Source organism: Cylas formicarius, unplaced genomic scaffold (assembly GCF_029955315.1).
Source record: "Cylas formicarius isolate icCylForm1 unplaced genomic scaffold, icCylForm1.1 PGA_scaffold_8__14_contigs__length_24414737, whole genome shotgun sequence".
NCBI classification, from domain to species: Eukaryota; Metazoa; Arthropoda; class Insecta; order Coleoptera; family Brentidae; genus Cylas; species Cylas formicarius.
In genome coordinates, this window is record NW_026844361.1 from 21,008,901 (window position 1) to 21,025,828 (window position 16,928).

The 16,928-nt window shown below is 34.4% G+C and overlaps 1 protein-coding gene across 1 annotated transcript; it reads left to right on the plus strand.

Moving 5' to 3' along the window:
• The first annotated feature begins 323 nt into the window (after nucleotides 1-323).
• LOC132705813 (fatty acyl-CoA reductase 1) lies at nucleotides 324-16,927 on the plus strand. Its single transcript, XM_060676710.1, has 10 exons — nucleotides 324-1,838; nucleotides 3,147-3,371; nucleotides 11,288-11,539; nucleotides 12,299-12,444; nucleotides 12,495-12,604; nucleotides 13,223-13,415; nucleotides 13,606-13,687; nucleotides 13,748-13,905; nucleotides 13,976-14,233; nucleotides 16,454-16,927. Exons 2-10 carry the CDS (start codon nucleotides 3,147-3,149, stop codon nucleotides 16,554-16,556), a joined length of 1,527 nt encoding a protein of 508 aa, XP_060532693.1. The 5' UTR covers nucleotides 324-1,838; the 3' UTR covers nucleotides 16,557-16,927.
• Nucleotide 16,928: the final 1 nt, after the last annotated feature.

The following is a 16,928-nucleotide window of genomic DNA, read 5'->3' on the forward strand; positions in this document are numbered from 1 at the left end:
CCAGGCCATCGATGACCGCCACCAAGTCGTCGCTTTACCATTGGTATAAGAAGCGGTTTTAGTGGATAAAAGTGGTTAAAGAATCTAAAAGACTTTATCACTTGCCACAACAATGGTTTATGGTCATACATCCGATTGCAAGCAAAAGAGTAAACCCGAAATAAAATTTCAATAGGAGACGGGTGATTTGAATAGGGCAAATGTCTCTCGGAGTGGTACTCTGGTACCACCATTAACATTATCTAAAGATAGTCACCCTGTCGAATTTTTTCAACTTTAATCGGAAACATGTAGATTCTTTCATGCTGCTGATAACAACGCCTTACCTCAAGGAGACAAAATTATTGACACTTTGAACAAAAAATTTATACAATATGCACCCTTGCAGTCAAATATTTCAATAGACGAGTCGATGGTTCCTTACTATGGAAAACATGGCTGCAAGCAATTTATACGCGGCAAGCCGATTCGGATACAAAGCTTGGGTTATGAGTACCAAACGACGGACGGAAAAACAAAGAAATCGCCAGTGAAAGCCAAGGTCTTGGGGAATCTGTTGTACTAAACTTTGCTGAGGTTCTGCAAAGAGAATATTCTGGTTTGCGCTGTTCACTATACTTGAACAATTTTTTTACCTCTGCTAAAATGATATACAAACTTACTCAGATAGATTTTGGGGGCAACAGGGACAGTGAGAGAAAGTAGAACGATGAAATGTAAATTAAATGACTCAAAGATAATGAAAAAGGAAAAAAGGGGAATTAAGGACAATAGTATCGTGGGAATAAAATGGAAGGACAACAGCGTTGTCAGTGTTTTGTCAAATGCATTGAGCCTTTAAAGGTTTTCGGTTCAAGAAAAAATGAAAGTTAATGTTCCCCAACCCTGTGCAATAAAAATGTATAACACGTTCATGGGGGTGGGGGGGTGTATGAAATAGATTATAATATATCCAACTACCGAATTGAGGGGCAAAAAGTGATATGATATACCCCCATACTGTATTGGATGATTGATTTGTGCGTCAACTAGCCCGCGCATACGGTTATTAATAAGTTAATCTTCATTTTCGAAGAGAATTTCCCAGTATATTTTAAAGAAATAAGGAGTAAAACCGAAAAGCCTGGGCCAAAGAGATCTTCTATATATTGTACCACTTCGGAAGGACACCACTTGATAGTTTGTCAACAGCCAAGAAGAAGGTGCTTTTTATGTAAAATCAAACTTGTCAAATTCCACTTCACGACAAATGTTTTGATGAATTCCATAAAATGTAACCACTTTTTAATGTTTCTGTTTAAAATATCAAAAAATAAAAAAAAGATAATTAAGTCTTGTTTTTTATTCAATAAGCGCCCAAGGGGTCGTTAACCACCATTTCTAAATATATTTTTTTAACATTTTTTCATATCATGCTTTGTCGTTTTTTAATTAAAAATAATTAATTTACTTGTTCAAAAAAAGTTCATAGTTCTGGACATCGTTTGTCGGAATGTTGCACGTCGTATCTTAACCAAGCATAGTAGGCCGCCGTCGGTAATCCCCCACCTGAACGGACAAGACCGAAAGTAATTCCACAAAGCTGGTAGTGCCCGCGTGTCCAAGTCTCGACGGTCGTACCACGTACCGAGTCTACGCAATCGAAAACATGAATCGTACTGGGAAACTGGTCTGACGTTGCTGGTGATTTTTTTGCCTTCGTCGTCGCTTTCTGGAGGTCCATCTTCTGCTACGCGGCGACTGACCCGAGACCCGGCCGCGAGTCAACACTGAACCGAGCTTCGAGGTAGTACCGGGGTTTTGGTGTGGCGTTTTTCTTTCCGGCTGTGTTTAACAGAGTAAGTAACGTACAGGGGATGATACTCCCCCACCAACCGCACAAGCTTTTAAATTGTCAGTGTCATCTTTGACTCGTATAATTGTGCTTTTCTTACTCTTCTTTTCTGATACATATCTGGGATTATAATTATTATAAAAATCATGCTTGGCATAAAACCTTAAGAGACTAGTATCTTTTTGGTCGGAAACGATGTCAAAATAATAGAAACAGATTTTAACGATTAATTAATTTTGATTAATTGACTTTTTCGTTAAGGCAGTTTCTTTTCATTTTTAAGTAACTGAGCGTTTCAATTTTATGGAAGTCACTCATTTCTTTCCGTGTGGGTTAAAATTTAGGAAAAAATAAAGAAAACTGGTTATTAGAATTTTAGATTTCTTTAGCTTGTTTTTTTTCAAATTTCTACCAGCTTTTTTAAATTGGAGCCAAGAGCGATTTTCGTAATTTCTTGAAAAAAAAACAAGGACATGCCCATTGCTTCACGGGTCGATGGTACTACATGATTTTTGGCACGTACGCACCCAGAAAACCCGTTTTGATATTCTGCATGATATTTCTTTGTTAAATTTGAAGAAATGTAATGACCTTTGATCTCGGTTGCGTGAGGAAGCTAAAGAAGTAACTGTTATATCTGCTAGCAGTTGAAAATATACAATGCAAGATGAAAACCATTTGTACAGAACTATACTAACGACTATACTAACTATATTCAATAAGTTTTTCTACTGCATATTAATTAAGTACTTTCACTAACTTTAAAGAGTGAATCTTTGACTAACTTTAAGATAAAATGTTCATATGAACATGCAGCTTCAACGGGTTGATTTTTGCGGTACAGGTTGTCCAAAAGAAATATTTTATTGTTTTTTTATTATATTTTTGTACAGTAAACTGGCAATTAGACAAATTTTCAGGTACTTATGATGAGAAAATGAAATATTAACTTAGTTTTTTGTTTAACCTCTGAGGGCGTCGCAACAGTGTCCTTCCTTGATTTAATTAACCGTAACTTTTTGAGTAGCACTGTATTTTTGACTAGGACGATTTCGAAAAAGAAATCTTTTGTTTTTCTTTAAACCCTTAAACCGAAGACTGGAGACAGGCGAATGTGGGCACCGCTACGATTTTGCAGGTTTTTCCAAAAATCTCATAATTTCGACGTCACACGGACGAAATGTTCGCTTTAATTAAGCAAAACTTAATGAGAGAAAGCGCAAGTATTGGCCAACACGCTCGGCACCGCACCAAATACGAGTTTTAAACGTTTGGTGCGATTACCCTAATAGCCAAGACATTTTTTTTTCAGATGGGCATCAAAATGGCGGACAACGTCGACGACTACCCCGACCGCGTTGCGGAAATGTACAAGGATAAGACGATCTTCATCACCGGTGGTACGGGCTTTGTCGGCAAAGTACTAATCGAGAAACTGCTGCGTTCCTGCAGTCAGGTGAACAAAATATACATCCTGATCAGGACTAAGAAATGGAAACACCCAAACGACCGCCTTAAGGATATGTTCGCAAGCCCGGTAGGTTTTACTATTCTCCATGTACAAAGCGTCTTGCGCAAAGGCTATTTTATATTTTAACTTACTGAAAAATTGAAAACTGGTCTGGATAGGGTTTTTAATTTTTAATTTTTTTAATGGGTACGCCATGGAAAATATAGTTTTTTACAAAAATTATATAATTTATTGGATAATAAAGTCAATTGCTCGTCAAAATCAAACTGTGCGTGCGCAACGTGAAGCGCACACGTTTTATTTATTTCCGCATCTAACAAAAAGTAATCGAGTTGAGTTACAGTAAAAAAAACTAAAATTTTAAGTAAAACCTAAAATCTACCCCACCCAATACAAGGACTTAAGACATTACGATTATAATTACAAATACTTGAATATACTTGAAGTAAATATATTAGGAAGACATTTTTTCCAAGCTTTCAAAGAGACTAATCAAAATATTAAGATATTCAATTACAAAAAAAAGCACAAGTTTAGATCGAGGGAACGACAATTTAAAGATACTCTAAAATTCGCTCTTCTGTAGTATTTTTCGTACACCTCGTATGACACCGATGTAGAAGCTGAAACTATGGAAAGCGGGTTTAAAACAAAATGAAAAATATATGTGTACATTGGTACTAAAATTTTAATTCACTCAGTTTCATAAAACCATCAAAAAAATAAAATTTGCATTTTTGTACTAAATTTGTTTCTCTCTTTTACAAAATTTATTGTGTTTTATTTTCGTGTCAATGTCCTTTTTCTCCTGTTTTTTAAAGAATATTCTTTCAATTTCTTCTGTGCTAACCAAAATTTAATAAAATGGTTAAATTTTAATTAAATGTACCTACATATCGAAATTGCTTACTTACACATAGTCTTCGATCGATTGCCAATGTTAATAAATCAATTAGCACCGAATTGTGCCGCCGTTTCGAACAAGTGCGACGCGGGTGTCCAATAGATTGTGAAAGGGGCCTTTTTCAATGACAAAGTACACTTTCTTGAGTAATAACGATAATTGTTCGGTCGGCATAATTAATTATTAATCGATCGGGATACTACCGCGTGACTACAAAATCGATTTCCAGCGCCAGCGAAAAAAAAAAAAAGACAATCGGATGGGTCGTAAAGTTTGACGCGTTGCATCAGTGCAATTCCCTGATCGGTGTTGTGTGGCAGTTGCGTAGTCAGTAATTGAGTATTTGTAAATTTGCAGTTTACGACTCTGAAAAGTTTGTGTCACGCAAGAAATGGCGGCGTAAATATTGCACAAGAGACATTTCCATGGTTTTGTTGATTGTTATTTGCTTGTTTACACGGTAAAATTTCTAAAGTTTTCTTTCAAGACCATATACTATTTTAGAGCAAATGGAATCTATTCTTCAAATGAAAAATTATACTCCCTTAAATCAAAATAAACGGAAATTTATATTATTTTCTTCTAAGATATTTTTTTTCTTAAGCATATGTACAGGGTGTCCCAAAAGTTAACGATAATACTGAAAAGACTGACGGAAAAAGTCATAAGCATCAAGAAAAACATAAAGTGGCCTTAGTAAAAAATAGATGGTTTTCGATATTACCACTTTAATTGAATTCATTAAAATTGTAACTTGTATCAGATTTTCCTAAAAAAAAATAACTCTTTACATTCTTAGGTATTTCAGTTTAAAACCGCGGATATTTCATTGATCAAAGATCAACGTTAAAGTAAAAGTTCAAGAGAAAAATTCAAATAATCATACTTCACTTTAAAATAGATTTCTTATAAGGTTTTTAAACTTCTGCCTTAACGTTGGTCTTTGATCATTAAAATATCCGCGGTTGTAATACTGAAAAGAAGTGAAAAATGAAAAGAAATAATTTTTTTTAGGTGTGACACTCGAAAATCTGATCCATGTTTACGATTTCAATAAATTTTATTAAAGTGACAATATCGCGAAAACCATCGATTTTTTACTAAGGCCATTTTATGTTTTTCTTGATGGTTATGACTTTTTCCATCAGCCCTTTCAGTATTATCGTTGACTTTGGGGACGCCCTGTATGTATCAAAGTATTACAAATTTGTTTTCTAGAAATTGAGAACTGTCAATGACTTGTATGAAGCCAATTCGTTTTGTTAAAAAATGAATTGTTTCGAAACAAAACAATTAAAGAAGAAAAATAAAGTCCCATTACAAGGTGAAACACTGCGTTAAACTAAAAAGAAATATTTCACTTCAAGACAAATTGTTTTAAGGCAAAACAAAATGTTCAAGAAAAAAAAAGAGTTTTCTGTGTAGGCAAAAATTTTTACCGTGTATGTTCTTCGCTACAAACAGGTTTCTTGATATTAACATATCAAAACGAAGCAGCGCCAAAAATTCGAAAATAGTCGAAAACTAAAAGGGAATAACATAGAAAAGAACTGACGAGAGTGAAAACAACACAAAACTAAAGGAGAACAGTTGGAAGATTAACACGCCAGTCACTTCTGAAATAAAACAACGTATCAAATAAAAAAAATAAAAATTGATAACGGAAAATTTCTAGTTCTGCCAAAAAATAGAAAAGTAATTGAAAATTATTTGGGAGATATAAACTAATTTTGAACAGAAATATATAGCAAAAAAATTTGGAATAAAAGAATGTAAGCACGGAACGATGAGGAAAGCGGCCGAAACCACAGAATACAGAAGCCAAACAAGGATCGACACCACTATTGTCGCTTGTTACACTGAAAACTAAAACTATTTGTATACTAGGGCGGGTCAAAAAAATGTTTTTTTTTGGATTTGACACACAAAAACTAGTTGCTAGTTACCTCTAGAAAGTACGTACCGCGTATGAGCTCTTATTATTAATGGGAAGACGTCACTGTCTCCCCGTCCAAAAAAATGTCGTCAGGTCAAATCAAACATCAAAACGATGCCGATTTGCTTTTTCGATATCAACGGCGTAGTTCATGCAGAGTTCGTTCCACCAGGTGAGACCGTTAAGATTGCGCAACAGTATTCGACAAAAAAGACCCGATTTGTGGCGGACAGGGGACTGGTTCTTCCACCACGATAATGCCATTTCTGTTAAGCAGTTTTTGGCTAAAAATGGCATGGTTCCTCTGCCCCATGCACCTTACTCGCCTGATCTCGCTCCGTGTGACTTCTTCTTATTTCCACGTATGAAAAGAAACGTGACAACATTGAAGAGGTCAAGGAAAAAAACGAGGGATGAGCTGTCGGCTATAGCCAAAGATGAATATAAAAAATGTTTCGAACAGTGGAAGCACCGCTAGGACAAATGTATTAGTTGCAATGGAGAGTATTTTGAAGGGGAAAAATGATTCCGTTTTTTTTTGGGTACCCTTTCGTAGTTGTCGTTTTATCAATGATACTGTTCGACTCGATATAAAAAGAAGGTAGTCGAAACTAAAAACTCGAGATGGTATAAATTCTAGGGTTAAAATTTTGAGATCGATCAAAAGAAGACCAATTCGAGTATTGAACAGGATTTGAGTGACTTAGTTTCTCAAAAATCATTGAAATTTTCTTAATGTCGACATTGCATTGTGGGCTTCAGATGAGAGTGAATGACGCAGAGGAGCGTGGAATAGGGTTGTATACAATCCGTGTTTGACGCAAAACGAAGAGCAGTTTCAATACTTGCTGCTAAAAGATCTATATTTTTCTGTTAACACTGTATTCAGGTATAACATTTCATATGACGAAACAGAATTCTTTTTCTATTAATGATCGATTGATTGATATAAAGAACCCTTTTTTTAAATGGATGATAAATAAAAATCAAAATAAATAAGAACTAGAAGTTCAGATTTTCACGAAATTATATATTATGACATGACATGATAAAGACACGGTGTTGTCGAAACAATTTTAACCCTAGAATTTATACCATCTCGAGTTTTTAGTTTCGACTACCTTCTTTTTATATCGAGTCGAACAGTATCATTGATAAAACGACAACTACGAAAGGGTACCAAAAAAAAAAACGGAATCATTTTTCCCCTTCAAAATACTCTCCATTACAACTAATACATTTGTCCTAGCGGTGCTTCCACTGTTCGAAACATTTTTTATATTCATCTTTGGCTATGGCCGACAGCTCATCCCTCGTTTTTTTCCTTGACCTCTTCAATGTTGTCACGTTTCTTTTCATACGTGGAAATAAGAAGAAGTCACACGGAGCGAGATCAGGCGAGTAAGGTGCATGGGGCAGAGGAACCATGCCATTTTTAGCCAAAAACTGCTTAACAGAAATGGCATTATCGTGGTGGAAGAACCAGTCCCCTGTCCGCCACAAATCGGGTCTTTTTTGTCGAATACTGTTGCGCAGTCTTCTTAAAACTTCCAGATAAAAAGCTTGATTAACTGTCTCACCTGGTGGAACGAACTCTGCATGAACTACGCCGTTGATATCGAAAAAGCAAATCGGCATCGTTTTGATGTTTGATTTGACCTGACGACATTTTTTTGGACGGGGAGACAGTGACGTCTTCCCATTAATAATAAGAGCTCATACGCGGTACGTACTTTCTAGAGGTAACTAGCAACTAGTTTTTGTGTGTCAAATCCAAAAAAAAACATTTTTTTGACCCGCCCTAGTATACAAATAGTTTTAGTTTTCAGTGTAACAAGCGACAATAGTGGTGTCGATCCTTGTTTGGCTTTTGTATTCTGTGGTTTCGGCCGCTTTCCTCATCGTTCCGTGCTTACATTCTTTTATTCCAAATTTTTTTGCTATATATTTCTGTTCAAAATTAGTTTATATCTCCCAAATAATTTTCAATTACTTTTCTATTTTTTGGCAGAACTAGAAATTTTCCGTTATCAATTTTTATTTTTTTTATTTGATACGTTGTTTTATTTCAGAAGTGACTGGCGTTTTAATCTTCCAACTGTTCTCCTTTAGTTTTGTGTTGTTTTCACTCTCGTCAGTTCTTTTCTATGTTATTCCCTTTTAGTTTTCGACTATTTTCGAATTTTTGGCGCTGCTTCGTTTTGATATGTTAATATCAAGAAACCTGCTTGTAGCGAAGAACATACACGGTAAAAATTTTTGCCTACACAGAAAACTCTTTTTTTTTCTTGAACATTTTGTTTTGCCTTAAAACAATTTGTCTTGAAGTGAAACATTTCTTTTTAGTTTAACGCAGTGTTTCACCTTGTAATGGGACTTTATTTTTCTTCTTTAATTGTTTTGTTTCGAAACAATTCATTTTTTAACAAAACGAATTGGCTTCATACAAGTCATTGACAGTTCTCAATTTCTAGAAAACAAATTTGTAATACTTTGATACGTACAGGGCGTCCCCAAAGTCAACGATAATACTGAAAGGGCTGATGGAAAAAGTCATAAGCATCAAGAAAAACATAAAATGGCCTTAGTAAAAAATCGATGGTTTTCGCGATATTGTCACTTTAATAAAATTTATTGAAATCGTAAACATGGATCAGATTTTCGAGTGTCACACCTAAAAAAAATTATTTCTTTTCATTTTTCACTTCTTTTCCGTATTACAACCGCGGATATTTTAATGATCAAAGACCAACGTTAAGGCAGAAGTTTAAAAACCTTATAAGAAATCTATTTTAAAGTGAAGTATGATTATTTGAATTTTTCTCTTGAACTTTTACTTTAACGTTGATCTTTGATCAATGAAATATCCGCGGTTTTAAACTGAAATACCTAAGAATGTAAAGAGTTATTTTTTTTTAGGAAAATCTGATACAAGTTACAATTTTAATGAATTCAATTAAAGTGGTAATATCGAAAACCATCTATTTTTTACTAAGGCCACTTTATGTTTTTCTTGATGCTTATGACTTTTTCCGTCAGTCTTTTCAGTATTATCGTTAACTTTTGGGACACCCTGTACATATGTTTAAGAAAAAAAATATCTTAGAAGAAAATAATATAAATTTCCGTTTATTTTGATTTAAGGGAGTATAATTTTTCATTTGAAGAATAGATTCCATTTGCTCTAAAATAGTATATGGTCTTGAAAGAAAACTTTAGAAATTTTACCGTGTAAACAAGCAAATAACAATCAACAAAACCATGGAAATGTCTCTTGTGCAATATTTACGCCGCCATTTCACGAAATTATATATTATGACATGACATGATAAAGACACGGTGTTGTCGAAACAATTGTCATGTCAAAATATATAATTTCGTGAAAATCTGAACTTCTAGTTCTTATTTATTTTGATAAATGGATTTTCATCAAGTAAAAGCCACCTCAGTTCAATGGATAATAAATAATCTGAAAATTTCCTAATTCAATGAATATATTGAAAATATTTATTAAAAACTATGAATATAAGTACCTACATTAAATTTCTTATAAGAATAATTGAGAATATTTCATGATTATTAATTTTAAGTCAATAACAAAATTCAGAACAAAAAGTATTTTTTCATTAAATTCTTCAATCTTTGACTCCTAATATCTTTGAAATGGTTCTATTTACCGAAAAAGTATAAGAGACCATTTGTGTAGAGCGTTCAATTTTCTATAAAATTCATTAGTAAAATTGGCGTAATGATCTATTGATGATAAGATATGATTATTTGTATATGATACTAAATCAAAAATTGAAAACTGTAATGAGGATAATCTTCCCATTAAAATTAAAAGTTCATACGTGGTAGGTGTTTTCTGGTGTAACTAGCAACTAGTTTTTGTGTGTCCAATCCAAAAAAAAATCGTTTTTGACCCACCGTATTGTATACACAATAATTAATTAAAACAATTAAATGCCGAATGCAAGTCAACAGAAAACAATATTCAGAAATATAGATATCATGAGAAATAAAACAAAAAATTGCACGTGAAACAGTTTTTTTTTTTGCTTTCAATCTCTGTTTGCCTATTTAATTGAATTAAAAATTATTAGCTTAATAAATAATTTTAAAATCTAGGAAAAAAAATGAAAATTTCAAGAATGAAATGAAAAATGAAGATTTCATAAAACTTTGAGACAATGATTTATAAATTGTTCACTTGGCATTCGTAATCAGCCATATGTATTTACATTGCAATAACTGGCTTTGAATTATATTAGTAACTGTAAGGGAGGAACAGGAGCAATAGCCGAATATAAGGATGTGTCTATTTCCATGCTGATGGGCTAAAAAAAACAAGAACTAGGATATAAAGTTCATATTACAAAAGTCTGTATTTTTTCATTTTTAATATATCAGTGAATATCAAGGTGGTATAAATTCAATGCAACTTAAATAAAGCAAATGCCGGCTTGTATATTTACATATTTCAAATAGAAAAAAAATATATAGAGAGTATACCTGTTGCTAAAAACACTCACTTTTTTTTTCTTCCTACATGGGAAAAATAGTAGGAACGGCTCGGTTAAGAGCGCGTTTAGATATGTACTTTTCTTCAAAATATTGTGCACACATCGACATTTCTGGCCAATATGCTCTGATACAGTCAGCCGGCAAACCTACAAAAAACATGAATAATTAAAAATAATAAAATTCTTAACTTCATCATTTGATTGATTTGATTTTATGATACTTTGGAAACACAAAATAACTTGTTTCTATATCCCTTTAAACGAAGCCTCAGGCTCAGAAGTCATTGAGTCATAACACAGGATATCGACTTTCTATCGAATTTGCGAAGCAGTCACGAAAGATATCTAAAGGAGAATTCGGGAAGAATTAAGATTTTATTTTTATTTAGCAAAAAATGTTCACACTATCAAAAGATAAATAATGCTTTTGCCAGGTTTTTCGGTTATAAAATGGCCGTGGCTTTCTGAAATTTGGACCTGTCAAATGCCGTTCATTCTGTTCAATACTAATTTATAGTCTACGCCGAAAACTCTCTTTATGTTTATTCTATATTTATTCTCTTCTTTCTGACACGTTTCTGAGTAGCTCCGGTAAATAGTAATAATAATTTCTATCCAGTTGTACGACATGGTCAAGGAACAACGCGGCGAGGACATCATCAACAAGGTATCGCCCGTAGTAGGGGACGTGATGCTCCCCAACTTGGGGATCTGCAAGGAAGACAGAGAAATGCTGGCTGAGGAAGTGGAATTTATCTTCCATTGCGCTGCGACGATCAGATTCGACGAGACATTGAGCAAGGCGGTGTTTTTGAACGCCCGAGGCACCAAATACATGCTGGACCTGGCCAAGGAATGTAAAAAATTGCTGGTAAGTTTACCCGGCATGAACAAATAAAATATCGCCGGCTATTTACAGCGTTGACTAGTTGGTCAAACAAATGTGCAAAACAAGTAATAAGTATACACAATTTTCAAATATTCAATGCCTCAGAAAATTCTTGTATATTGTATTTCTCTTTTTTGCAAAATATTTTAAGTTTCGTGCAAACTTTGCAGAACATACATTAATCTATTTACAGTTAATCAATTAAGCGCATTATATTATTAAATTTTTATTTTAAATTTTATAATCCTTACTTAAAATTCAATATTATAACAAATATAGGCAGATTGAAAGGAAAGCTTTTTCTAAAAAAAAAATTTCATATAAAATTGTATTCTTGATTCTTTTGTAAAATACACATTGAATATGTTTAACTGTCCAAATATGTATCTCAACAATAATTACAAAACGCAATTTGGGAAAAAAATATTAAATATGGTTGAACTTTGCTGATTATTTTGTTGATTCGAGTTATTTGGTCCAGAACTTTGTTGACTTGAACCGTAATTGGAGGATTGGTTAGATCCAGTTGAACTACTGGAGGTTTGTTGATTTTAGTTATTGTTAGATGCTGAGGATGATCTTTGATTCAAAGTCTGAGTAGATCCGGATGTAGATGTAGTAGGCTATGCGTGAAATCAATCTCTAATTTTTGAAGTTTTGAAAACACTTTCGCTGAGTTCAGTCCCACCTAAATTATTACAATACGCTACATTCTCTAAATAATTCTGGTGTTAATTTCAGTGTTTTGCCCACTTGTCAACCGCTTATTGCCACCTGCATGAACGCATACTTTACGAAAAGCCCTACCCGCCCCCCGCCGATCCCCACAAAGTGATCCAAACGGTAGAATGGCTCGACGAGGAGGTGATTAATACCATCACCCCCACGTGAGTTGGTTATGTGCACCGAAATTCGATCATCCAATAATTGATTTTAGCATTCTGGGCGACATCCCCAACACGTACGCCTTCACCAAGGCTTTGGGGGAAGCCCTGGTGGGTGAAGAGAAAGATCGACTGCCCGTAGTTATTCTGAGGCCCTCTGTAGGTATGCTAGAGAGATTCATAGATAATGAACCTGGGATTTTCTTAAATTAAAAACAAACAAAAAAAATTAATGTCGTAATTTATTTTGATTCGTAATTACTGAAATTATTATAAAAATAAGTCGCCATATTCGAATAAAAGGCCACCGTTGTCCAGTCAACTGCAAAATTTACTTTAATGGTTTTGGACTTTAACGATTTTTTTTAACAAGTAATTATTTGGTAGTTAGTTAAAATGTATTATTTTGGACTTACTATGGTAGGCTAATTCCTATAGATTTCTCAAAAAAATGCTCAGCAGCTATATCTGTGAAAAGTCAACAATGTACAGTGTAAATTTTTTAAATAAATTTCCAGAGGCTACCGCAATGCTATTTACAAATCTTTTGGATTACTGACGTTTCACTAATCGTCCTGTTATCTTCTTGAGAGCTTAACTGGATACAGGGTGATTTTGTAGCTCTGTTATGCGCAATTTTATCGAAGAGGTGGAAACAAAGAATCCATTAACGTGATCATTTTTCTTCAGAAACTCAAAAATTTTGAGAAACAAAAGGCATTGTATTGCGCCTCCCAATTTTAAAGTCTGACACATGGTACGTGTATTTTTTCGATTCAAGTGATACCCATATGGAAGGAGCCACTGCCCGGGTGGACGGACAATATCAACGGTCCTACGGGGCTCCTCATCGGGGCCGGCAAAGGGGTCATAAGGACCATGTACTGCAAGCAGGACAGCTACGCAGATTATGTGCCCGTCGACATCACCGTCAACGCCATGTTGCTGTGTGTGTTTGACTACGTTGAGTTGAAGTAAGTTCATTTTTTTGATAGCAATATTGAGTTTTTAAGGAGGTTCTATATTAATAAAGCAATTAAAAATTTTATTTTGAAAGTCCCTTCGATCCCAACAACTTCCTCTTTGCTTCTTTCTTGTTTTATGTACATAAAACTACATACTAAATAAACCCTCGAACTCTTTAGGATAATTTTTCTCTTTCAGAGGCGGCAGATGGGTGTACAACCTCACCAGCTCGGCCGAATACAAAATAACGATGGAGGAAATAATCAACATCGGTCGTAGGGTACGCGTTTGCGCCAACTTTCCCCAAGACAGCTCGTATAATGCGGCGTTGCCATTTTAGGTCATCAACACGCGGATCCCACTCAACGGAGTAGCGTGGTACCCAGGAGGATCGATGAAGAGGTCGAAAATAGTGCACTACATCTGCTTTTTCCTCTTCCACCTGGTTCCCGCCGTCCTGGTTGACTGTTTATTGTTAGTCCTCGGATATAAACCAGTGTGAGTATTTGGAGAGGCGCGACATTGAACCCTTTATAAGGTCACCAGCATTTTCAATCACAATTTTTAGTTTGATGAGGGTGCAGAAGCGTATCTGGAAGGGATTCGAGGTATTCGAGTACTACGCGAACAACCAGTGGGATTTCAATAACGAGGACTCGATGAGAACCAGGGAAACCCTTAATCCCAAAGAGAGACTGGTGTACAAGTGCGACGGGGACGGCATAGACTATTTCGAATATTTCACCAAGTGCGTGCACGCTGCCAGACTGTACATACTGAAAGAAACTGACGATACCTTGCCAGCAGCCAGAAGACATATGACAGTGTGAGGAACCATGCGATTAAGAACATTTTATGCTCATCATAACAGACAACACACTCTCACATGAATTGAAAATAAAAAATGAAATTAAAACTAAAAACTGGTTTGTCGGCGTACGGTGCCAATTATCACTTAAAACAAACAAAACACCAAGATGCCAAACACAATATGGCCTCAAAATTTCGATTTTATATTTTATGACGTCAAACCAGAATATCAACGTCATAAAAGTATTACACTATATTAATTGGCATTTTTTCTCTCGGTGAGATTATTAGATTCGTTGTTTTATTTTTATAAAAAATGTGTTACTTTTTATTTTTCAAATTGATATGAAAGGAAATAATTATTATAAACATTTTTCGTTTGCCTGAGAGAATTTATGTTTTTATTTTTTTTTAATTTATTTTTAATTGTATTATTTTGATTTTATTTTAATTTTTAAATTCAAACATTCCAACTCTTACCTCTTCACTCACTCGGAATGGTAAATTTGGTTAGTTTATTTTTTCTTATTATTTAGGTATTCTTTTTTGAACCACCATAAAATATAAAATAATTAAAAATTGGTAAATTTTAGGTGTTTCTCAAGTAATCTAAAATATTCAATGAGGCGATTCTTGGGGCATTTTTAAGAAAAAAACTTTATATGAACCTATGTCCTAAATGTCTTAACTTTTGAGATACAGAAAGAGAGAGAAAAAGATGTTGCCATTATATTCGTAATACCGCTTAAGCTATCCTCATGAAATTTGGTATTCACGTATTCATGCAAAGGGCTTTTTTTACTTTCGCTTCTAGTGGCGTCCGTACGGGATGCGCATTGAAATTTTTTCTTAAAAATTTGTCAAGAATCGCCTCCTTGAATATTTTAGAATACTCAAGAAACACCCTGTGACAGTGTAGTGACTCATTACAATTTAAAAGGGAAAATGAACATGTTTGTTTGTTTTTGTTTTGGCCACTGTTTTCGCAATTCAGCTTTTCGAGGTAAACTAAAAAATAACAGGCCAACAAAATATTAAAAAAAAAATCGTGCCTGAGATCTAATAACTGAATTTAGATGTACCGAATGTGCTGATTCTAAAACTAGCAGTTCTAGTTTTTGAGATAGAGACCAATTGAATTTAGTTCTAATAAAAAGCTAAAATAAATAAATCAACATCTATTTAAAATTCAAAACAGAAATTTGATACTCAAAACTGGGATCTAGTTAGCCAAATATATCTGAAATTGTCCTACACCTCGTTAAACCTCATTACTTAATAATATGAATTTTATTACCCCCTCTAACGACTTACTAACTAGTGTCCCCTATCCACGAGAGGCGTAATGTTGACGGGGTGTCGGTAAATTAGGACGCAGGCAGAACAAATATTTTTCAATGCATTTCAGGCAAATTATGCTACGCCAGAGCCGTCTATTGGACGTTATAACATTAGCTCTCTCAAGGCCCCTCTCATGGAAAAAAAATTAAAAAGGCACTAATAAAGTCTTTCTTAACTGTGCTAAAATAGCATCCACAGAGGCGAAATAATCAATTTTTCGTTCTAACTCAGTTTTTGGATTTCTTGTCATTTGTGATAGGTTATGTTGTCATCTTCGGATGGCAGATTTGACACAAAGGCAGGCAGGCGTTTGAATTTTGTGCGTAGAGTTTAAAATAAAACTGCTACATGTTTTAAAACATATATTCTAAGCCGCCCATTCGCAATAAAAAAAAATGAGTAGTGAGCCCTGAATATAAAATAAAATTGATAGATTTTTAAATGTAAATAATTTAAATAATGTAGTAGTCGCAAAAAAGTAGTTTTTGGAGAGCAGGGTATTAAGCGGTATAAGGAACGCTTAACAAAAGTAGTTAGATATAGGGTGTCCAATTTACAAATATCACAGAAAATTTAAGTAAAAATTCGTTAAAGACTTTGGAAAACCTTCTGTATTAAGGAGTATCTTTATTTTACTTACGCTTTACTTAAGTCTTAATAATGATATTAGCAGATCGAGAGATCATATGTCGTGTGTCATCAAAACAGTCCCTGGAGGAATATATAAGGTGTTCATGAAACTATGTCACCTTGTAGTTTACGACGCCTGTTTAATTATTGTTCATTGGTTTGATTAAAAAAAAGAACATTCAAAAAATATGTCGTCAAATCTCAAAATTCGGTATAACCTGAGTTGCTTGATCGATGACGTCATTAACGTGTATCCCCGTTTTAGGATGTGGCTGGTGGACAAGGTGTGCAAAATCCTCTTCGCTGTCGGCATGCTGTATTTGCTCTACAAAAAGGTGCTGAGTCCCGTGCTGCAAGCGTACTTGTAGCGTCAAGTTCTTTTAGTTGTAGTTGTAGTAGTGGTTGTTGTTTTACCAGTGCAATACGAGTCGAGATGATGGGGTCGATAATGTTGTCTTTTACTTTTAGTCAGATATACTATTTTTATACTTTTCCTTAAAAAATAAAACTTAAAATAAAAAAAACAAGGCGTATCGCTGGCCTTGGCCAAACCATACACGGGTTTTATTTACGGCAAGTTGAAAACGTTAAAATTCCAAATCTTTGTAAGTAATTTAATGACTATTATAGTGGTACAATAAAACCTCTGTTTGTGGCCACTCTCATAAAACGGATTCCCAAGGGTGGTCGCTACTGTGATGATGTTGTGTACTGATTCGTTTATAAAAACCCCAAAAGGT

What these genes read in the sequence shown, in the direction of transcription:
- LOC132705813 (XM_060676710.1), top strand. Translation starts at nt 3,147, where the DNA reads ATGGGCATCAAAATGGCGGACAACGTCGACGACTACCCCGACCGCGTT. An exon ending in TATTCTGAGGCCCTCTGTAG is followed by an intron (nt 12,605 to 13,222) that starts GTATGCTAGAGA and finishes TTTCGATTCAAG; the next exon opens with TGATACCCATATGGAAGGAG. An exon ending in GCCAGAAGACATATGACAGT is followed by an intron (nt 14,234 to 16,453) that starts GTGAGGAACCAT and finishes TCCCCGTTTTAG; the next exon opens with GATGTGGCTGGTGGACAAGG.